Here is a 19,065-nt window from a genome sequence, read left to right as displayed (position 1 = left end):
AAGGCGATCTGTGTGGTACAGTAATGCTTCGTATCTTTCTTCCATCTTCTTGCACAACGCTTAACCAACTGAGCCAATCATCATTTGTTTAAAATTTAGTCGTCTGAGAAAAAAAATGAAGAGAAGGATGGTCCAATGCCACCCCTGCGTAGCGTAGGTAGCCAACACCCTTGGTTGTAAAGATAGGCCTACTATTTCTTTCGGTACTGTAGTAAATTTTTATCGTTGACAAAAATACTTGGCTACAGTTGACTTATAGCCAATAAAATGAATAAAAATAATTTAGGCCTAGAGGATAAGCAAAGCTTTCTTTAAAAAAGAAGAAAAGTTTTAGCGGTTGTATAGCATCTACAGTGTATAAAGCCTTAAATACTATACTATTTAAGTTGATTAATGAGGCTATAAAAAGAGGAAATCAGAGCAATATCTCATAGGCCTATGTGTGGGAGAGACCTCACCCACTATCCGCAAATCCGTTTACAATATCATTAGCCAACCAATTTGATAAGACTTGAATATTTCTTTTGTTAAAAGCACTTTAAATGATTTCCCCGCAAAGGTGACTAGACAACAGACGTTAATAACTTCATTTTTGCCAATCAGAGCTGAAAATTCAACTGAATTTAATTTGAGTTAAAGTGTTTAACTTTTGATACTTAGCACGTTTAAGTTTAGGCTATGATTTTTGTTCATTTTTTTTGTGTTTAAGTAGCCTACCTGTAGACATACATAGCTTAAGCGTCTTCATGATTAGCTTTAGAATCTTCTGCGGTCGATTAGCCTAGGCTACAATCAAAAAAGTGCAAGCAGCTTTTTTTGAGAATACTTTATCTAGGCTAGTTAAAGATTCTCTTAGTCATGTTGTGGAAATTCGAAAAAAAGGTTGAGTCTCCGAGTTTGGAAACCTGTTTCTTTTAGTCCCAGGATCAAGTTTACTTTATAGATTCCAAAGCCTATGGTCTAACGCAGGGCTACTCAACTGGCGGACCGTGGTCCGAATCCGGACCTTCTGGGTGTTGATGATGGACCGTGAGCTTTTGGAAGAATAAGCTCATTTCCACGTTTCAGGGCTTCTTTAAACAGATTTTTACTGGGAGGAAGCAATTTTTACTGTGATTAACCTCGTTGCTGGGGGGCTTCGACTCCCAGACTCCCCATTAGTCACTCCCAGATAGTTTAACTTTCGTAGTTGCGTGTGAAATAACTTATTCACCGGACCACTAAAAATATTTAACTTGTCAAACTTGACCTTTGTTAAGATTAGTTGAGAAACCCTGGTCTAACGTGTAGACTATAGGCCAATATAGTGTTTCACAACTTTTCAAATAGAAAGTCTGCAAAAATGATGTTGGGATGTTCAGAGCTTAGGCTACGTTTTGCAATAAGATTTTTCAATAAATGTAGCTCAGTCAATTACCAACCCTGTTTGTTAAATACTTTAAAAATTAAATTGTGGATGAGAGGTGATTTTATTCTAGTCTACAACAAATACATGCACACGCCCTTATACTAACAGCATTTATTTTATTTAAGATATCTTTTGCGTTTGTATAACATTTGCACAACAGTAAAGAAGCGAACTGAGGCACAGTAATGAAGTAAGTGTTAGCGTATGATATACTGTATCTTTTATCGTTAGAGTTAGTCAAACGATTTGCAACTAGTCTATCATATTTGTTGCGGTACTAACTTACTTTTTTTTACAAAATTTAGTTCTTGACAATTTAAAGATGCTTCATCATATTTCTGCAATCGCAAAGTAGCCTTTCATTTGCGCATCAGTTTTATGAGGCCAATTCTTAAACCTTGCAATTTGTTTACTTGTCAAAGTAATTCAGAATGGGCTTATGTTAGCCTACCCATACATGCCTGATTGAAATTTGCTTGACAAAGATCATCTTGCGTAGATTGTTCTGTTTTCTCATAATCGTTTTCTGCGCGTATCTCCGCATTCTCCGCGCGGAAACAGTTGAGCTTGGAGGAAGATACGGAAGGATTGATAGTGACAAGGTTTCTGGCTCATATCCTGACAATGTCGACAAAACTTGGCGCATCACGGTGCGACCTGGTTATAAGGTCAGCATCAAGTTCACGACTTTTGATCTCGAAGATTCCTATGACGAAGAACTTGGAGGCGCGTGCGTGTATGACTATCTTCAGGTAATTAGGCCTACGGCTACAGTTGATTTAATATGTTTTCATTTTGTGATTTTGTGACAACAATATTCATCATCTTCCTTTTTGATGTAGCCTGCGCGAACACCATTCAGCATAGGCTAGTTCTTATATTGCTGCCCCTCATCAAGTTTGACAGTTTGTGTTTTTGCACTGGGGTCTAGAATGTTCCGTTCTAATTGGTGGAGAAAACTTTGTGCTTGTCGACTCCTTTTTCTAACGGCTTGGTTCCCCAAAAAAAATATTAGAAATTTTTGGTGACCTCTAAAGCAGTGACTTGTTAGATACAGTTGTATGGTATCGTGAGAGGTGGCAGGTTACTGTAAAGGTTTTTATTGGTGAAGTGATACTTTCAAGTTAATGTTGAGTGCCTTACTTGGAAGTTAGAAGTCTTGTAACAATGTAACACAGACAATTACTTGTGGTTGAATTGTGTTAACACGTAGATTTTGTTTCTGTAATAACATGATTTTGCTGGAAGGACTTTACTTCAAAAGTAGCTCAAAATAAAATCATAAGTGATTTGATCTACTGTAGCTTATGTGTTTTTGAACAACTTAGGTTACTGTTCAGTTAAAGAATCGGAAAAAAAAGTTACCGGTATTTTTTGAAACTATACTGTTCTTTGCTTTGGTAGATTGAAGGGGTCCGTAAGTTTTGTGGAAATTCCCATTTCCCTCACGATGCCCCAGCGCTTCAATACTCATACAAGTCATCCAGCAACATCATGGTACTTCGGTTTGTATCTGATTATGCTAATGAAGAGCCGAAGCCGTTTGGATTTGAATCTCATTACATAGAGGAAGGTAATAGCGCTGAAATAAATGTCGTGCAAGTTTTTGGCTGGAATTGAGATAAATGAAAACATTTTTCTGACCCAGATTTTAGTGCTTTTTTACATAGGCCTAAGTTAGCCTACCGGGAGGTGTTCGTTTTCAAAAAGTAGACTAAAACGCACAAACAATAAACTATGGTGTCGCTTAGTTTATTACTAAATTAATAGACTGATTCTTCAATAAAAGATTTTGTAAGCACACTGAAATTGCTTTTCGAAAAGCGACTCTTTTAATATCAGAGATAAAGTTCATTGTACCGAAACATGGAACGAAAAATAACGTCAAAATGCAGCAAAAACGCAGGTTGTGGAAACGACTGACATAAAGTTAAAACAAAGGCTGCAGTAGAAAGAAAAGGAAACTCTTGCTCTCAAAAAACTTGTAGGCAGCAGAACTTCTGTTTAGTTTTTACTCCCACGTCACACTTTAAGTTTTTACTCCCACGTCACGCAAGTTGTCTTTATAACATTTGGTATAGAACTCACTTGAATGCAAACCATTCTTTCAAGGAAATACCGTACGTCCAATTTCCTTGTGGGCTATTATTCCACTGAACACAATCATTCTTCCTTACAAAGTTTATCATAATTACTTTCCACAGATATTGATGAATGTTTCGATCTAAAAGCAGCAGTGACATCTGCTGGAGAAGATTGGGACGAAATTCTCTACTGCAACCACTTCTGCAACAACGTACCTGGTTCTTATTATTGCTCCTGTAGACCTGGATTCCAACTTCACAAAAATCAACATACTTGCGTTGGTAGGTGGCTTAAACATGTGCCTAACTCTCTGTGGATTAGCAATAAAGTAAATAGCAATTGATAGCCTACGGACTCACTTAACAAATAAGTTATATGTCTTGTTGATTTCAGAACAGATAAATTTGGACTTGAAAAAACTCAGCTCCATTTCAGCATTTGAATTTTTTACAGAGTTTTTGCAAAAAACGATCCATTTATCATTTTGTATGTAAACGCGTTTTTTCAAAATCTATTTGGAAAGCTCTGACAAATAAATTGTTTTATGTTTGTTGCTCACACCCATTTGTTATATTTTCAACAGCAATATGTGAAGATGAGGTAATAGCACAGCCTGACGGTGAAGGATTTCTAACATCTGCGGACTATCCGAGAGCTCATAGCAAGTTGGCTGACTGTCGCACTTCATTGAAGGTTTGTGTTAATGTGAAATGAGGAGTCACATGATCTATAACATAGCCTATACTAAGCTTTATTGTTTGAAAACAGGCACTTTTTAAGTTCAAAACAAAGTTTACAGCTCCTTTAGATTAAAATATCTTTAGACTATAGAAATAGATAGGCTACTACTAAATACCACTGATACTAGATACTATTGAATGCTACTATTACTAAGATATTACTGATACTAGATAGGCTACTGCTGGAGACTACTGATACTAAGATACTACAGATACTAAGGTAGGCTACTACTCATACTAAGATACTACAGAATATTTAACATTTATGGAGATACTGTATGCTGACAGTATTTTTGTATTCTGGCTCAGGATGTCTTTTTGATGAGCATTTTGGAACCCCTATTGCCACGAAGCACTTCTTTTTGTATTAACGTTATTGGGTAGGCTATTAGGCTAGACCCTCACTTTGATGACTGCGGTGTATCAGATGTCTTCCACTGAGCGCTGGTGTTTCCCAAAACATCGGTTGAAAACCATTATTCTAGCCTATCCCATTATGTTCCACCACAAAGAATAGCCAGCTCACTCAAGTAACTTATGCATGGCTAATAAAAACTGTGCTTGGCAAATCATGAGTGTTGCTGCAAACAAAAATGAAATCAGGACTGATCCCTGGACCAGCCTATCATTACACAAATTGTGTATCAGTCTGAAAGTAGGTAAATCAGCTTAAAATAAGACCAAGGTGCTATACAGTAGGCTATTGGGCTGGCAACTGTTAAATTTAAAATTATTGTATTGGTCTTTTTGAGTCTCTAAAAAGTCCTCATAGTATTCGATCAAGAGAGGAATTCGACCCCCTGTGGATTATTTACTGATGATCAATTGTAAGAATTTTAATCGTTTATCTTGACACGAAAGTTGAGTAAAACTATTTAACGTCTAAGCATCAATTATGGAAGATAGGGTTAGGCTACCTTCTAACCAAAACAACACATTTATTAGGCTCCTACAGGAATGGCGATGGACATTCAATTCGATCCTGTGTTTGGAATCGAGGAACATTACGAGGAAGGGTGTGTGTATGACTGGTTGGAGGTGTGTAGTGCGTAAATTGGAAAAATAACAGAATGGCCTCGTGTTAGGAATATTTTTGACACAGCATCGTGTTGTTTACAATGTGGGCTACTCAGATGGTGATGTATCAAAGGTTATTATGCCACTAAGGCTGCTAGCCACTAAGGTTATTATGCCACTATGCCACTAAGGTTATTATGCAACTTATAGCTGCTGGGTAAAGGTGGGGTATTTTACGTCAAATTTTCTATGTGAATATGATACGAATGTCATATTGAATCTACTATAGATCTTCTTATTTCAAGCAATGCAATATGATGTTCTATCAACTGGTAGCTACCCCAACTTAATACGCTTTTGCATGCGCCCAGGTTACAGATGATCGCGACAACACGATGAGATATTGCGGAGAATCCTCTCCACAGAACGGAAGCTGGATTGAATTGAACACAAATCGCGTTCGACTGTATTTCCATTCTGACCTCACATTGGAGATGGCAGGCTACAAAATGAACTACAGGACTTTTCGTAAGTGGACGAAACGAAAAAGTTATTTAAGTTATAAATTTTCATTCTTTCTTGTATATCTTTTAAATCGTGTTATTTTAACTTTATATGTTCTACTTTAGGGGTAAAATGTTTGGAAGATCTTGGCACTCCAACAAACGGGGAAAGGAAAACCCCTGAGAAAGCTGTGTTTGAATACGAGGATCGGATAACGTTCACATGCGATCGAGGTTACCGATTGGTAGGAAAAAGAGAATCGATGTGCCAAGCTGATGGCACATGGAGTTCTCAGGCACCTAAGTGTAATAGTGAGTCACTTTTTATTTCCTTGTTGAGTGTCAAAGTATATTATCTTCATGACTCTAGAGCAAAGTATCTCCGATTTTGCTCTGTATTTAGCCTACATGTTTTGACATTTTCTTATTAGGCTACCTTATAAAGTCAGATACTAAGTTATGCAAACTGATAGATATACTGTATGGGCTATATCAATCAAATTGCTTTTACTAATTCTATGTTTTTACTGTTTCTAGTAAAGCATTGTCCAAAACCTGACCATCTTCTTAACATCCCAAGAACAGCAGCTCCCATCTTCGCGGAGAAAGAGCGCCCATACGGTTCCACCATTGTTATCAAATGCGTCAATAAATGGTAAGCTGATTGATATATTTTAAGAAAACCATTGACACTTTTGAGAAAATATTATTGACTGTAGAAATGTTTTATTTGAATTATGTTAGTTTATAGCTGTGTATAGCGGTAGCCTGCGTGTATGTTAGGGATACCAGACAAGTTTAGAAATCCCTGATATAGCCCACATGCATATGCAGTAGGCTATAATGTTATTAAAAACGGATTACTTGAAGGCTTTTGAGTAGATCTTGCGATTTCAAATACTGTTTTTTCAGACAACAACAAAAAATTGGTAGTTAACTTTAAATTATCTGCACCTGCATCAGCAGCGAATCTAGGCGAGATTAGATTTTATGTCTCTTCTGAAAATCGAGATAAATGCAACCAATTTTGACAAAACAACGCAAAGTTGTCATAAAACCATTTCTAACACGCCAGCTAAAGCCAAACTCTTTGAAACTGGATCTTTGCTTTGTTTTTTGGAAAATTTGGAAATAAGCGGTGGTGTCTCATTCAAAAAAAAGCATATATTTCTCGATCCGCTATTGCCTCGTTTTCGAAACTACATGGATTTCTTATTTCTTCGTTTGGGTCTGCTTTTTTGTATCAAAAGAAAAAAAGTTGTTGTTTCCTGCCAGGTTTCCTGCGAACGCGTTGTGGTAGATTTTTTATTAATCAACTTGTAATTGACTTTAGGTATGAGTTTGTATCTGGCACCGATACGTGGATATGTGAGGACGATGAAATGTGGCACGAAGGAAAGCCACCAGTTGTTCCAAACGCGAACAACAACTATCCGGAATGCCGACCTTGTGGGTGACAAGCATGTTAAGCCTGTTATGCTCAGCAATCGCTTTACAATGATAACATAACAATATGTAGGTTAAACCTCCAATCAACAGGAATGCACGTCTCAGCTACCACAATTAGTTCCTCGTACATGGATTCAACCAGGGATACCTAAACTAGGTATACCTGGATTGAACGTATGAAGATGTTGAATCATTATTAAACGGAAGCACAAACTTTCCTGCTAAGGGTTCGATCTTTTACAGAGCATAGCTCTGAAGAGCTGGAACAGTTAGCTGAAAATTTCCAATTCTGAGGACCTTTTATTGATGCTATTTTGGATCCAACTGGTGCAAAAAAAGTTATTATTATTATATTTTGACACAAGTTTTAAAATATTAAACACAAATTAATCATCGTAACCGATCTGAGCGACAGCGTTAACGTAGCAGTTTATTATTCACGATTTGTTTGTTATCAATTTACAGATTGTGGCATCAAAAATACAAGAAAAAGGGAATACGATTACTTTGATAGCCACATTGTGGGAGGAAGGATTTCGAAAGACGGGGAATGGCCATGGATGGCCTTTGTTTACTTTGGTGACTTTTGATAAAGTTACAAAAACAAGCATCGTTTGTTAACTTTGTTAAGCTCAACTGTTTGTAGTTTTTTTGTGTATTTATAGAACATGTAATGCTGCTGCTTGTTACCAAAAGTTTCTGTAGGAACCTGATTTTTAAACAGTAAATTTTACTGTAACCGATTTCTTGTAGGGTACGAGCACTTCCTTGCTCTGTTTTTGGACTTTATTGAAGACTTAGCGGTTGAGATAAGAAGATTTTCTTACATTTATTGGTCGGTATGTTTGGTACAGGATCGTTAGTATACATCTTCTAACAAAATGAAAATCAAACTGTAGGATACAGAGGTGGACTGTCCAGATTGAAAGACGAAAAGGATTTTTGCGGAGGGTCATTGGTTGACGAGCAATATGTGGTGACAGCCGGCCATTGTCTCGCCGGGTGAGATGTTATCGATCATAAAATTATGTTGCTGTAATAAAAATGTGAATTTTTGCAAAAATTGTAAAGGCGCTACTTTGGTGCTCTTCAAATATAGATTTGCGCAACCCTAACCAGAAGGCCTTAGACTCTTAGAGCAATTACGGCATTACGAAATGGGTCATAGAAAGCCTCCGTTGTGTTAGAACTCAGCTTATGGTGACTTCTAACACATTTTTTATGCATGTTAAATAGATTGTTAAAATAAGTCATCGTGTTGTTGATACCTATAAAAGAGGAGTCGCTAACTCCACCTACTTTTTTTGTTTTTATTGCTTTATATTGCACGACAAATACAATATAATGCGATTTCCAGAACTTTTATTAGGAACTTTAAAGACTCTCGAATTTTTGTTGCTCTTTCCTCCTTCACTTGATCTCAAGTGTGACAATAAAATTAATTTTGCTCTATAGACCTAACTTACTTGAATTGAGTTTTGAACTTTTTTTATTAAAAAGTTTATGACATTTTGTGATGACAACTTGGGTTTCACGAAGCCTAACGATTTAAAGAGCGTTGTGCAGCACCGGCACCATGTTAACAGTGATTCGTTACGCCGAAACCCCCTCATTTCTCCAGCTTTGAGAGGCCATCATGATTCCGTTCCCTCTTCGTAATGAGGGTCGAATACAAAATGTATCATACAATCATGAGCTCTTTCGCACAGCGTTGATTTTGTCTATTTTGTCATGTTTAATGGCAAAATTATTCTTGGTTTGTCTTTGGTTATTTTTCCATTTATTTATTTATTTTCGATCCGTATGAATGATCTTTCTAATAAATATTACTGCATAGTGTATTTAAGTTGAATTAATGCTTAATCATTAGTGACCTTTTGTGTCTTATATGGAATTTTTAGAGCTATTTTTCTTTTTTTAAGGCTAATTTAGACTAAGTTTGAAAAAACTGGTTTTAAAACTGCAGCCTGATTTTTCTCTATGTTGTCAAATTTTCAGAAGCCTTTTTAGTTTCTACAATGACTGATGTTTAAGGTAAAACTCTTTTTGTGGACTTAGTTTTCATAAAAGCCGACTTGATTTCAATTCATATTCTACCTGTTTTGCGTCACACTGGTGTTAACAATGTTTTTTCTACTTCAGGGTTGACTCTGATTCGTTGGTTGTCTGGCTCGGAGTAACAAATCGAACCAATGACCTAAATCCACATCGACAGGTCATTGTTTTTGTTGATAGATCTCCTTTTGGCAACTGTTAAATAATTTATCTCTAGGTTGGGTGGGCTACACCAACAACGGATGTTTTAAGCGCCCGATTAAGCTAATAGTCTGATTAGTTTATCAAGAATCAGTTTGTGCAAAGTTAATCTGTGGATGAATAATCGTAGATTCTTTGAATTAAGATTGATGTATGAAAGAGAAAGCAGCTTACAGATTAAAATTTTTAATCGGTTGTTTTGTTAATTTGTAAATAATCCAATGTTGGTGCCTCCAGATCTTTAAACAGTTAATCGCTTTGATTCTATGGTGACTGATAGTGCATATGAAAAATCTGCTGTAGAATTAAAAGTTCATCTGAGAATTTTGTTTTAGCAACCATGAACTTTACTCATCAGATAATTTTTTCTTTGGTGATCCAGTGATCACAAACCACCGCGTCAAAGCCTGAGTGGCATTGTTAGCCTACATATGCCATGTTATTAGGCAAAAATCTCATTAAAATGTGTCATGATTTGTGCTTTTTAAATGGTGGAGTTCCTTCTAAAAATAACAACAACCTACAATTGCATAATTTTTTACAGGATGTCTGCACGTAAAGTGACTGAACAACAATGCAGCAAATAGTAATCCATGCATTCTTCTCTATAACTTTGAATATCTTAGTTTGAAAACAATAAATGGCTACCTTTACAAAATCATGGTATTTTTACAGGAGTTCACTGCGCAGTCAGTGGCGAGGCACGACGACTTTGTGTACTCAAGCGAAACTTCGATACTAAACGGAGACATAGCAGTCCTCAAACTTAACAAACCAGCCAGGATTGGAAGATATGTAAGTGGGTTTATAAAAAAATAAACCCAGTTGAAACAAAGCATAATTTCGCCTCAAATAAGGGCTTCAGAATCGAGCTAAAACTAAAAAACTCTGTCTTTTACATCATGCTTGAAATGAGCCTGAAGCTTAAATCTAGTAGTAGACAATAGCAGGATTTCTAATTTTTTAAGTCAAACCGATAAACTTAGATTTGCCTACAATATAAAAAACATCTATGGATGAATTGTACGGCTTGCATCCCATGCAGCAGATGAATTTTTGACCAAATCAAAAAAATGTATTGTGAGGAACGCATCCTTTTTTTTGCAACGTTTGGTGTTAGACATATGTGAGCATAAGCAACTACGGTATGATAAATCGTCTATAAGTTAAGTTTGGCATTTTACATCAGGGATGCTTTACATTCATTGGTTTATTGTTTGTAAATGAAGAGGTAGATAACCTGCTGCATGTCAAACTGGTAGGTTTATTTAATCAAACTTTTGTTAGGTCAATAACGTCAATTTTATTGAATTTTGAAGCCAATTTGTTTGGATTTTTCGGTCAAGAAAAACTTGCCCTATTGTAATAATTAATAGGCCTAACGATGTAGCCTAAATAATAAATATAGCCTACTGTGTTGCACAATTAAAACGTTTCATCGGGATGTGCACAACAAATGCAATAAAGTCAATTTTTGGATTTCACATCACCTTGGCTTGACCGTGACCATCGAGATAACGTCGAGTTATGTCGACGGTGACGGCTTGACACGGCGAAGAGGCACATAAAAAATATTTAGATTTCATCTGTGATAGAGCCTGATTCATCTGTGATAGAGCCTGATTCGTTTATTTTTCAATTATTTTACTTCCACCTTCATTGGTTACTTCTTTGAAACAAGATATTACATTGTAGCAAAAGTTGTTTCCTGTTTTTGAAATAAAAAGTTTTTAAACAAGCAAATAAAGAAGTAAATGAAGTCTACGTTTTAGGTTCGACCTATTTGCATACCACGAACCCCGCAAGAAAAAAGGCTTCCCGAAAGCGATTCCAATGGAGGTGTAGTCATAGGTTGGGGGATCACCAGTAAGCAATCATTATAATTTTCTGCATTATTATTTTATTTGTATCAAACGAACAGGTCTACTGTATGTCTCCAACAGAGCACACTTAACTGGAATCTATATAATCTTATAATAATGTATTAAAGTTTGACATAGACCTCCCCGTTAGCTCAGTGGTTAAGAGCCAGACTCAAGATCAAGCAGCGCTGGTTCGGCTTTCGGGGCGTGCGCTTGAGCAACGCATAGCTGGACTGCCCTCCATTTTCTACTTTAAGCATAGACACCTTAAATAGAAGGACTCGTAACTCGCAATCCCGGGTTTTTAAACTTGGGTCCCAAAATCTTAAGACTAGTATGCGTAATTTACGCATACATAGGCCTAACTATGACTTACTGTAGGCTACTATGGCTAACTGTTGCTAAATCTATTGAAAATATCTACAACAATTGCAGTTAACGAGCAAGCAATGTTTGCCAATGAATTGCAGCACAAATAAATGGTTTGTGATGAAACAGTTGAATTAAGAAGTTGGTCAGCAGCGTAACGAAGTTTGAAACCGTCGAAATGTGAATGACAAACAAAGAAATGTGAATGACAAAGACAAAAGTGAATGTGAAATGTGAATGTGAATGACAAAGACAAAAACATGACAAAGAAATGTGAATTGCAACTAATTGCAACGCTTTTCACAAATTGCAACTGAGCACAATAAAGAACTCTCTTTCATGAAAGAGGCGAAAATGCATGTTGCACGCTGGCGTGATATTGAAGCACTCTACAATGAAGATAGTAAAACAGCATCCGTTTAACAAAGGTCACATACACAGCTGTGTAGTAGGGTGGAGTGAAAAAACCTTTTTATAAAATTTTTATTAGCTTGGGGTTGGAAAACTTGCCAATTACTACTAAAACTAATTGTGCAAATTTAGAATGTAATCTGACGAGAGCTTGATCTGCCACCAGCCACTGGAAAATTTACCATTGGGCCATTCCGTGTCAATTCACACAGTCAAGAAATTCAACCTATTCAATTTTTCTTAAATTTTACACACTTTTTCACTATCTTATATGATGAACACCTGCAAAATTTGAGTGAAATTTATTGAGAAACACGAGAGTTATAAAGCATTTAGTTTGGGGGGTCTGCCGAGGGGGCACAATTTTTTTTACTTTTGGCCATGTTTGAGGTCCTATTACTGCTTCAGTAAATTAGGTAAGAACCTAATTTTTTTATAGGTGATAGTACTTCTGCCAAATATTGAAAAAATAACATTGTTCGTATTGTCACTTTAAAAGGTCAAAGGTCATAGACATTCAAATGTGGCCGTTTCCAGCTTTTGGTTAAAAATTTTAAAATCTTGCCAAGACCCTATTTTTGATTGGTTTTGGCTGAAATTTAGTAGAAATGTTGTTTACAGGATTCTCTATGATATTTCAGTGTAAATTTTTACTCGGGTCATGGGTAACCGGGATATTAAAAGGACCTCTATTTTGTTTTTTGTCATTTCGACCCATGTTTCACATTAAATACCTCCCAACCCCTTTAATATTTTGTACTGAAATTTTCTCAGTTCATAGAGAATCCTGTAAACAACATTTCTACTAAATGTCAGCCAAACCCAATCAAAAATAGGGTCTTGGCAAGGTTAAGTTTGGAAAATTTTAACCGAGAGCTGGAAATGGCCACATTTGGATGTCTTTGACCTTTGATCTTTTAAAGTGACAATGTGAACGATGTTATTTTTTCAATATTTGGCAGAAGTACTATCACCTGTAAAAACATTAGGTTCTTACCTAATTTACTTAAGCAGTAATAGGACCTCAAACATGGCCAAAAGTAAAAAAATTGTGCCCCCTCGGCAGACCCCCCCAAACTAATTGCTTTATAACTCTCGTGTTTCTCAATAAATTTCACTCAAATTTTGCAGGTGTTCATCATATAAGATAGTGAAAAGGTGTGTAAAATTTAATTTAATTTAATTCTTGTTCTATTGACTTAAGTAAAAAAAACACCCATTTTTGCCAAAATTGTAATATTTTTGCGACTAATAAGCTTCAAAAGACCTTTCATTGATATTTTAGAACAAAACAAGTGTGAAAAATGGAATCCTTGCCCCCCAAAACCCTGTAAAAGACATCAAAAGCAAAGTTTTATGAATAATTTATACCACATTTTAGATGGACCCAAGTTTGAATTTGGGACCCAAGTTCCAAATACCGAGCATAGCAGATACTAGTCCATCTATTTAAGGTGTCTATGACTTTAAGTAATAAGTAAAGATTAAATAATTGCTTAAGTTACTTAAGTAATTCAAGTAATAAAAAAATCTTCAATGTATCCGAGCAAACACAATAACTGCAGAAGAGGTAGCCTTTATTTACAATGTTCACATCATGATTCTTTTTGCCGATATTCTATTAGCAAGATGCAATATCACGTTCACTTGATAATAATGAAGTTTTAACAAAAGCAATCAATCAAACAAGCCATAATAAATGAAAATATATAACCTAGTCATTACAGCCACCCAGTTAGATTACAGTTGTTCCTTTATCACTGGCTGTGGAATAGGCTGTGCCAAAAAATGGCGAGGTTCATGGATTTTTCATTAACTTTCTGAAAATTTGTAGTGACTTTTACAAACACTAACGTGAAAAAAAATGAAAATAATGACGTCACACGGTCGCGCTGGGCGTTTCTATGGTTACCAGTACTCATTTTCATAAAAATTGTCATATTTCGAAAACCACTCGAGATAAAAAGGTGAACGTTACACCAAAAGCTGTAGAAGTGGCATGTTTATATCTGCTCTAAGAACACTTTTTAATCTGGGACTACTTAAAAAATATTTATAAGCAAAAAACTCAATTTTACTCTTTTTTGTAGTAGGCTGTCACTAAGAGAAGACTGAGTTTAAAGACAAATATTCCAGCTGCACTAAAGCATCGTTTAGTCTCAACTGAAGATGGTGGGAAAGAGGCAACGCAGGGTTTTAGATTTTGAAGACCTTTGGGACACTCTTCGGGAGCTTCGTAAAAAAGCAATCTCCTTTTTTATGTGAGCCAAGGCGTTTTCTTGGACTGGATGCAAAAAGAAGTTGTAGCCTGCAGATAGAACTTCGTTCAATATTTTTGTTTTGGATTTTTTCTCTGGGTATTCCTCGTTGACATCATGGTCACTTTTATCAACTCAAATGCCTCCATTAAGAAAAAGTATGATGTAATCTTGACCAGATCATTTTTTAGGATAAATCAAGAGAAAAGAGTCCACCATCTAATCATAAGGATCTGAAGTCTCCAAGTACATTGCAAGCCCACAAATTCTTCATTTTTCCTTGCTTTGAACCTCTTTGTTATTTTAGCAACAATTAAGCAATTCCATTAATATGGGCCCTTTCTTTTTCATAAATTTCTTGAAAAATTATTCAAACACCTTTCTTTTCAACATTGTAACATCTCTCTGGCAAATGGCTTGCTCTTTCTTCCATTATGTCAAGACTCTCTGCCAAATCACAAGGAACTCTGACCTTTTGTTTATTCAGACTCTTTTAATTCGTGTCAAAAAGTGCAAAGGGCATCTTATAAACATTTCCTTTTATTTTCCACCTTTTTTATATTGCTCTAGGCTCACTTTAAAGAATTACTTAAGTAAATAAAAAATGAACGTTTAAGCAATTACTTACTTGAATCCAGCCCTACTGTTTGGCTAAGCCAGTCCGAGGACGAAGATTCAAAACCAACCAGAACCAAACCAACTAGGCTACAACTTCTCGAAGGCTATTGGCCGGGTTGTATTAAATAATTCAATACTTTCTTTAATAAAGCATTGAAAGAAACAATGAACATGAACAATTTTTTTGTATATTTTTGACAGACATCGGTAAACCTTCAAATATACTTCTTGCCGTTAGAGTGCCCTTCGTCAACAAAACTGATTGTGTGGCTGCGTACAAAGAACAAAGTGCAAATCTTAGAAACTTTGGATCTATCAAAGTTACTGAGAACCATTTCTGTGCTGGCTTCTCGTAAGTCATTGTATTTTTTATTTAATTACTGTATGTTTGGACCATCCCTGGTTCGGACACAAAATGTACGGAATTAAAGCAAGCATGCCTTCAAAACAAAACAATGGAATTTGTCAACATAGGCAACTTAAAGACCTGATAACAATGACAATCGTCGTCGGCGTATGAACAATGACAATGATTCCTGTTTACGCTTATTACTTAGTACTGAGGAAATAGATTTAGGTCAATAACACCCACGATTGCGTTTCTACGTGGATTAGTGTATACTGTATTTATTGTAAAGTGTTGAGACTAACGCATGCCTGAGGAGGATAAAGCGATGTAAAATAATAAGCTTCCAAATAATTATTGTGTTTGCCGCATTTTAATAAATAAATATTAAATTATTTCACAGTGACAAGGCTAAAGATTCTTGTGATGGGGATTCTGGAGGTCCATTGATGTGGAGACAGGAGAGACGATGGTATCTCAATGGGATCGTTTCATTTGGTACGACACTTGAAGGATGCCAGAAATATGTGATTGGAGTTTACACAAAAGTCGCCAATTACATCGAGTTCTTGGACAACCACATCATACTTGCTCCGTAGTTCCTGATGAATCTTTGGACACTCAAAGCCACAAATCAATGTCTTGTTTTCTTTAATTGACTAAATTTATCATCTATGAAACGTTAAACTCATAGAATGTAGTTTAATAATGTTCTAATTTTGAAGATACAGTCGATAAAACGTTAAATTTTGATAAAAGTAAAACAACTTGTGTCATGGTTGCCTGTGTCAATTCAGAAATACAGATAAAGACGAAACTTGTGTTTAAAATTTCCCAATTAGACTATTATATTTCCATTATGCAATTATATTTCCCAATTTCCCATTAGCACAGCGTTATGAGCAATGAAATATGACTTTCTGCTTTTGTCACATTGTCTTGTGAACATTACTTTTATTCATTATGACAGAAAAACAGTGCAATGGAAAATACGGTTTGAAGTACTGCAGCATATGTAAAAGATTCTGAAAAATCCGCTTGATCATTTGATGAAGCTTGTAGCTGACAAGACTAAATGACATCGGTTAAATGTGATAGGCCTACTTGGAGTATATCAAAATCATAGTTTTTTTTTTGTTTCTCCACCAAAATAGCCTACAATGACGGAAGCTGATTTTGATGCCTTTCAAAAATATGGAATTTCAAATGATTATCGTGATTATTCCTCAACGCTTCACGATTAAAATCACGTGATTAGAACAGTCTGAAATAGTTTACACATGCCGTTGACTTCAAACTGCTTTAAAAAACATGTGTAAATGCAGCTAACAAGCAGGCGAAGATTATGTTTAAATCAAGAAGCGAAACAATTTAAATATCAATTGTTGGATGGTGTTACAGTAGGCCTGTGTGCTTGCCATCTCCAAGACTTATCATATTATTAGTCTTTTCATCAGTTAAAATTTCTATTTAAGCCGATGATAAATTCGTAGCCTAATTATAGGTTAATTTGGCATCATTTGACGGAGAGTCGACGTAAGGTTGTAAACAACCAGCTCGTTCATATTTAATTGAATAATAAATTTAGTAGCACCGAAACCATTTTAGTATAATCGGTGACTTCAGTGACGTACTGAATACCCATTGTTAAGAAGGAGCGATCTTCCTTGAGTCAACACTAGGCTACCTGACTACTCACTATAGAACAGTAGCTTGATGCGAGCTTAGCGTGTATTAGTACTTTTAGTGCAGTTTCATTTATGGCATGAATATAAACAGTAATAGTTTCGTTCTATCTTTCAGATTTAAGCTCGTTGTAGATGCTTGCCACAACTATTCGAAAGCTCACTTTCTTTTTCTTTAAATTACCAATCGCAATTTGATACGTAGTTTATTTCGAATTTGTCTATTGGAAGCGTACTGTCTTTTTGAGTGGAAACGTTGGAAGTTACGGTAATAGAAATTGCTTGAGAGCATTTCCTTTGGCGCCTGCAGACGAGAAGATCAGCGACCCAATTGCCTAAGAAAGCCGCACGGTCTTATCTTAGCTATTCGAGTTTGGCGAGAGATCTCAATAGATGAAATCGCTTGCTACGTAGAACATAGGGTTCTACACTAGGTAAGCTTAATTAGGTAGGTTAGCCTAAAAATGTCCGTACGAACACACTAGCTTTTCTTTTCATTAAATGCCGTATCATTTATGTCTCGCCGATCAGTTGATTTTTCGTAGCCTACTGGTGTACTGATATGGCTTAGCTGACTTCACGGTAGCCTACGCTAAATAGCTTTAATAAGATTTTAAAGCAGAGGCCCGGGAGTAGGTATGCTACTCGGTGTGTTTGGTCATTTCTAATCAACCGTACCAGATGCTGTGTAGCCAATGTACAGTACTGTAATACGGTAGCCTTAAATGAAGGCATGGTAATCAATAGACTGTGCCAAAAAATGGCGAAGTTCATGAATTTTTCCTTAACTTTCTGAAAATTTGTAGTGGACTTTTACAAACACAAACGTCAAAAAAAAAATTGAAAATAATGACGTCACACGGTCGCGCTGGGCGTTTCTATGGCCCATTATCATAAAAAATGTCATATTTCGAAAACCACTGGAGATAAAAAGATGAACGTTACATCAAAAGCTGCAGAAGTGGCATGTTTATATCTGCTCTAAGAACACTTTTTATTCTAGGACTACTTGAAAAATATTTATAAGCAAAAAACTCAATTTTACTATTTTTTTGTATCCTAGTAGGGGAGATGCAGGACCTAGTATAGATATTTTTTTTCTTTTTTGCTCTCATTTCTTCAGTTTATATCAAAATAAGACAAAATTTTTAGAGAATACGGCCAAGGTCAATGTTAATTGACTGTGTAAATATTTTGACAATCGAATTGATTTTTGTGAGGTTAAAGCTTATACAAACTTTTTTGAAGAGTGTAGCCTACATTATGTTGCAGCTTTTGATGTAACGTTCATCTTTTTATCTCCAGTGGTTTTCGAAATATGCCAACTTTTATGAAAATGGGCCATAGAAACGCCCAGCGCGACCGTGTGAAGTCATTATTTTCAATTTTTTTTTTCACGTTAGTGTTTGTAAAAGTCCACTACAAATTTTCAGGAAGTTAAGGAAAAATCCATGACCTCGCCATTTTTTGGCACAGCCTAGTAATCAAGTAGGCTACCAGCAACTGATTTTAAATCGGCGATTGCCTTTAACCTAGCAGGCTTCTGTCAGTTCTGTGATATCAATAAAGTTATCTACAGATTACAGTGACGAAATGATACACAGCGTTGGGAGAAATCCAGTGGCTTACTTTAGGTTTAATTAAGGTTTACAAAGCCAACATACTGTAGTGTGGTCAAAGCCAACATTTAGCCTACCGGTATATTAGACTTTACCATACAAAAGCATAACATTAAATAAGTCAATAAGGCGATTAAAGCCTATATCGAGAATATATATTAGGTTTTATCCTACAAACCTAATACATTTTTTATAACTAGTTATCTGGCAAAACCAAATATACGCCATGTTTTAATAAACAAACAGAAACCAGGCTCAAATTTCATTCGTAAAAATTTTGTTTGTTTGTCCGTTCCAGCCTCACAAAAGTCTACTTCGAGTGTTTTACCTTGGTAATTTTACAGCTATAAACACAAAAAGTCGTTTATCTAGAAAACTTGAAAATGGCGGATATTAGGTTCAGCCAAATCACGGCTTTCTTGAGACGTCTGACTATGGG

General features: G+C 35.9%; 1 protein-coding gene across 3 annotated transcripts; it reads left to right on the top strand.

Annotated features, from left to right (window-relative positions):
* Positions 1-1,533: 1,533 nt before the first annotated feature.
* Positions 1,534-16,254, top strand: LOC145771974 (mannan-binding lectin serine protease 2-like). 3 transcript variants are annotated; one of them, XR_014289265.1, is made up of 17 exons: positions 1,534-1,598; positions 1,908-2,160; positions 2,813-2,981; positions 3,613-3,774; positions 4,077-4,186; positions 5,179-5,271; positions 5,622-5,778; positions 5,880-6,065; positions 6,291-6,408; positions 7,087-7,202; positions 7,668-7,781; positions 8,102-8,204; positions 9,345-9,417; positions 10,134-10,253; positions 11,231-11,324; positions 14,194-14,361; positions 15,178-15,305. XR_014289265.1 is itself a non-coding variant. In XM_082583756.1 (17 exons), exons 1-17 carry the CDS (start codon positions 1,594-1,596, stop codon positions 15,919-15,921), a joined length of 2,220 nt encoding a protein of 739 aa, XP_082439882.1. In that variant the 5' UTR covers positions 1,534-1,593; the 3' UTR covers positions 15,922-16,254. The 3 variants fall into 3 exon arrangements, 1 of the variants encoding a protein (XP_082439882.1); XR_014289264.1 differs by having other exon boundaries at positions 14,191-14,361; XM_082583756.1 differs by lacking the exon at positions 14,194-14,361 and adding an exon at positions 15,726-16,254 and having other exon boundaries at positions 15,178-15,328.
* The last annotated feature ends 2,811 nt before the right edge of the window (positions 16,255-19,065 follow it).

Source organism: Aplidium turbinatum, chromosome 6, assembly GCF_918807975.1.
Source record: "Aplidium turbinatum chromosome 6, kaAplTurb1.1, whole genome shotgun sequence".
Taxonomy (NCBI): Eukaryota; Metazoa; Chordata; class Ascidiacea; order Aplousobranchia; family Polyclinidae; genus Aplidium; species Aplidium turbinatum.
This window is presented reverse-complemented; position numbering and strand designations above follow the sequence as displayed.

Excerpts from the sequence above, each read along its gene's own strand:
- LOC145771974 (XM_082583756.1), top strand. Across the intron at positions 2,982-3,612 it reads ATCTCATTACATAGAGGAAG|ATATTGATGAATGTTTCGAT; the intron begins GTAATAGCGCTG and ends TACTTTCCACAG. Across the intron at positions 7,782-8,101 it reads GATGGCCTTTGTTTACTTTG|GATACAGAGGTGGACTGTCC; the intron begins GTGACTTTTGAT and ends ATCAAACTGTAG.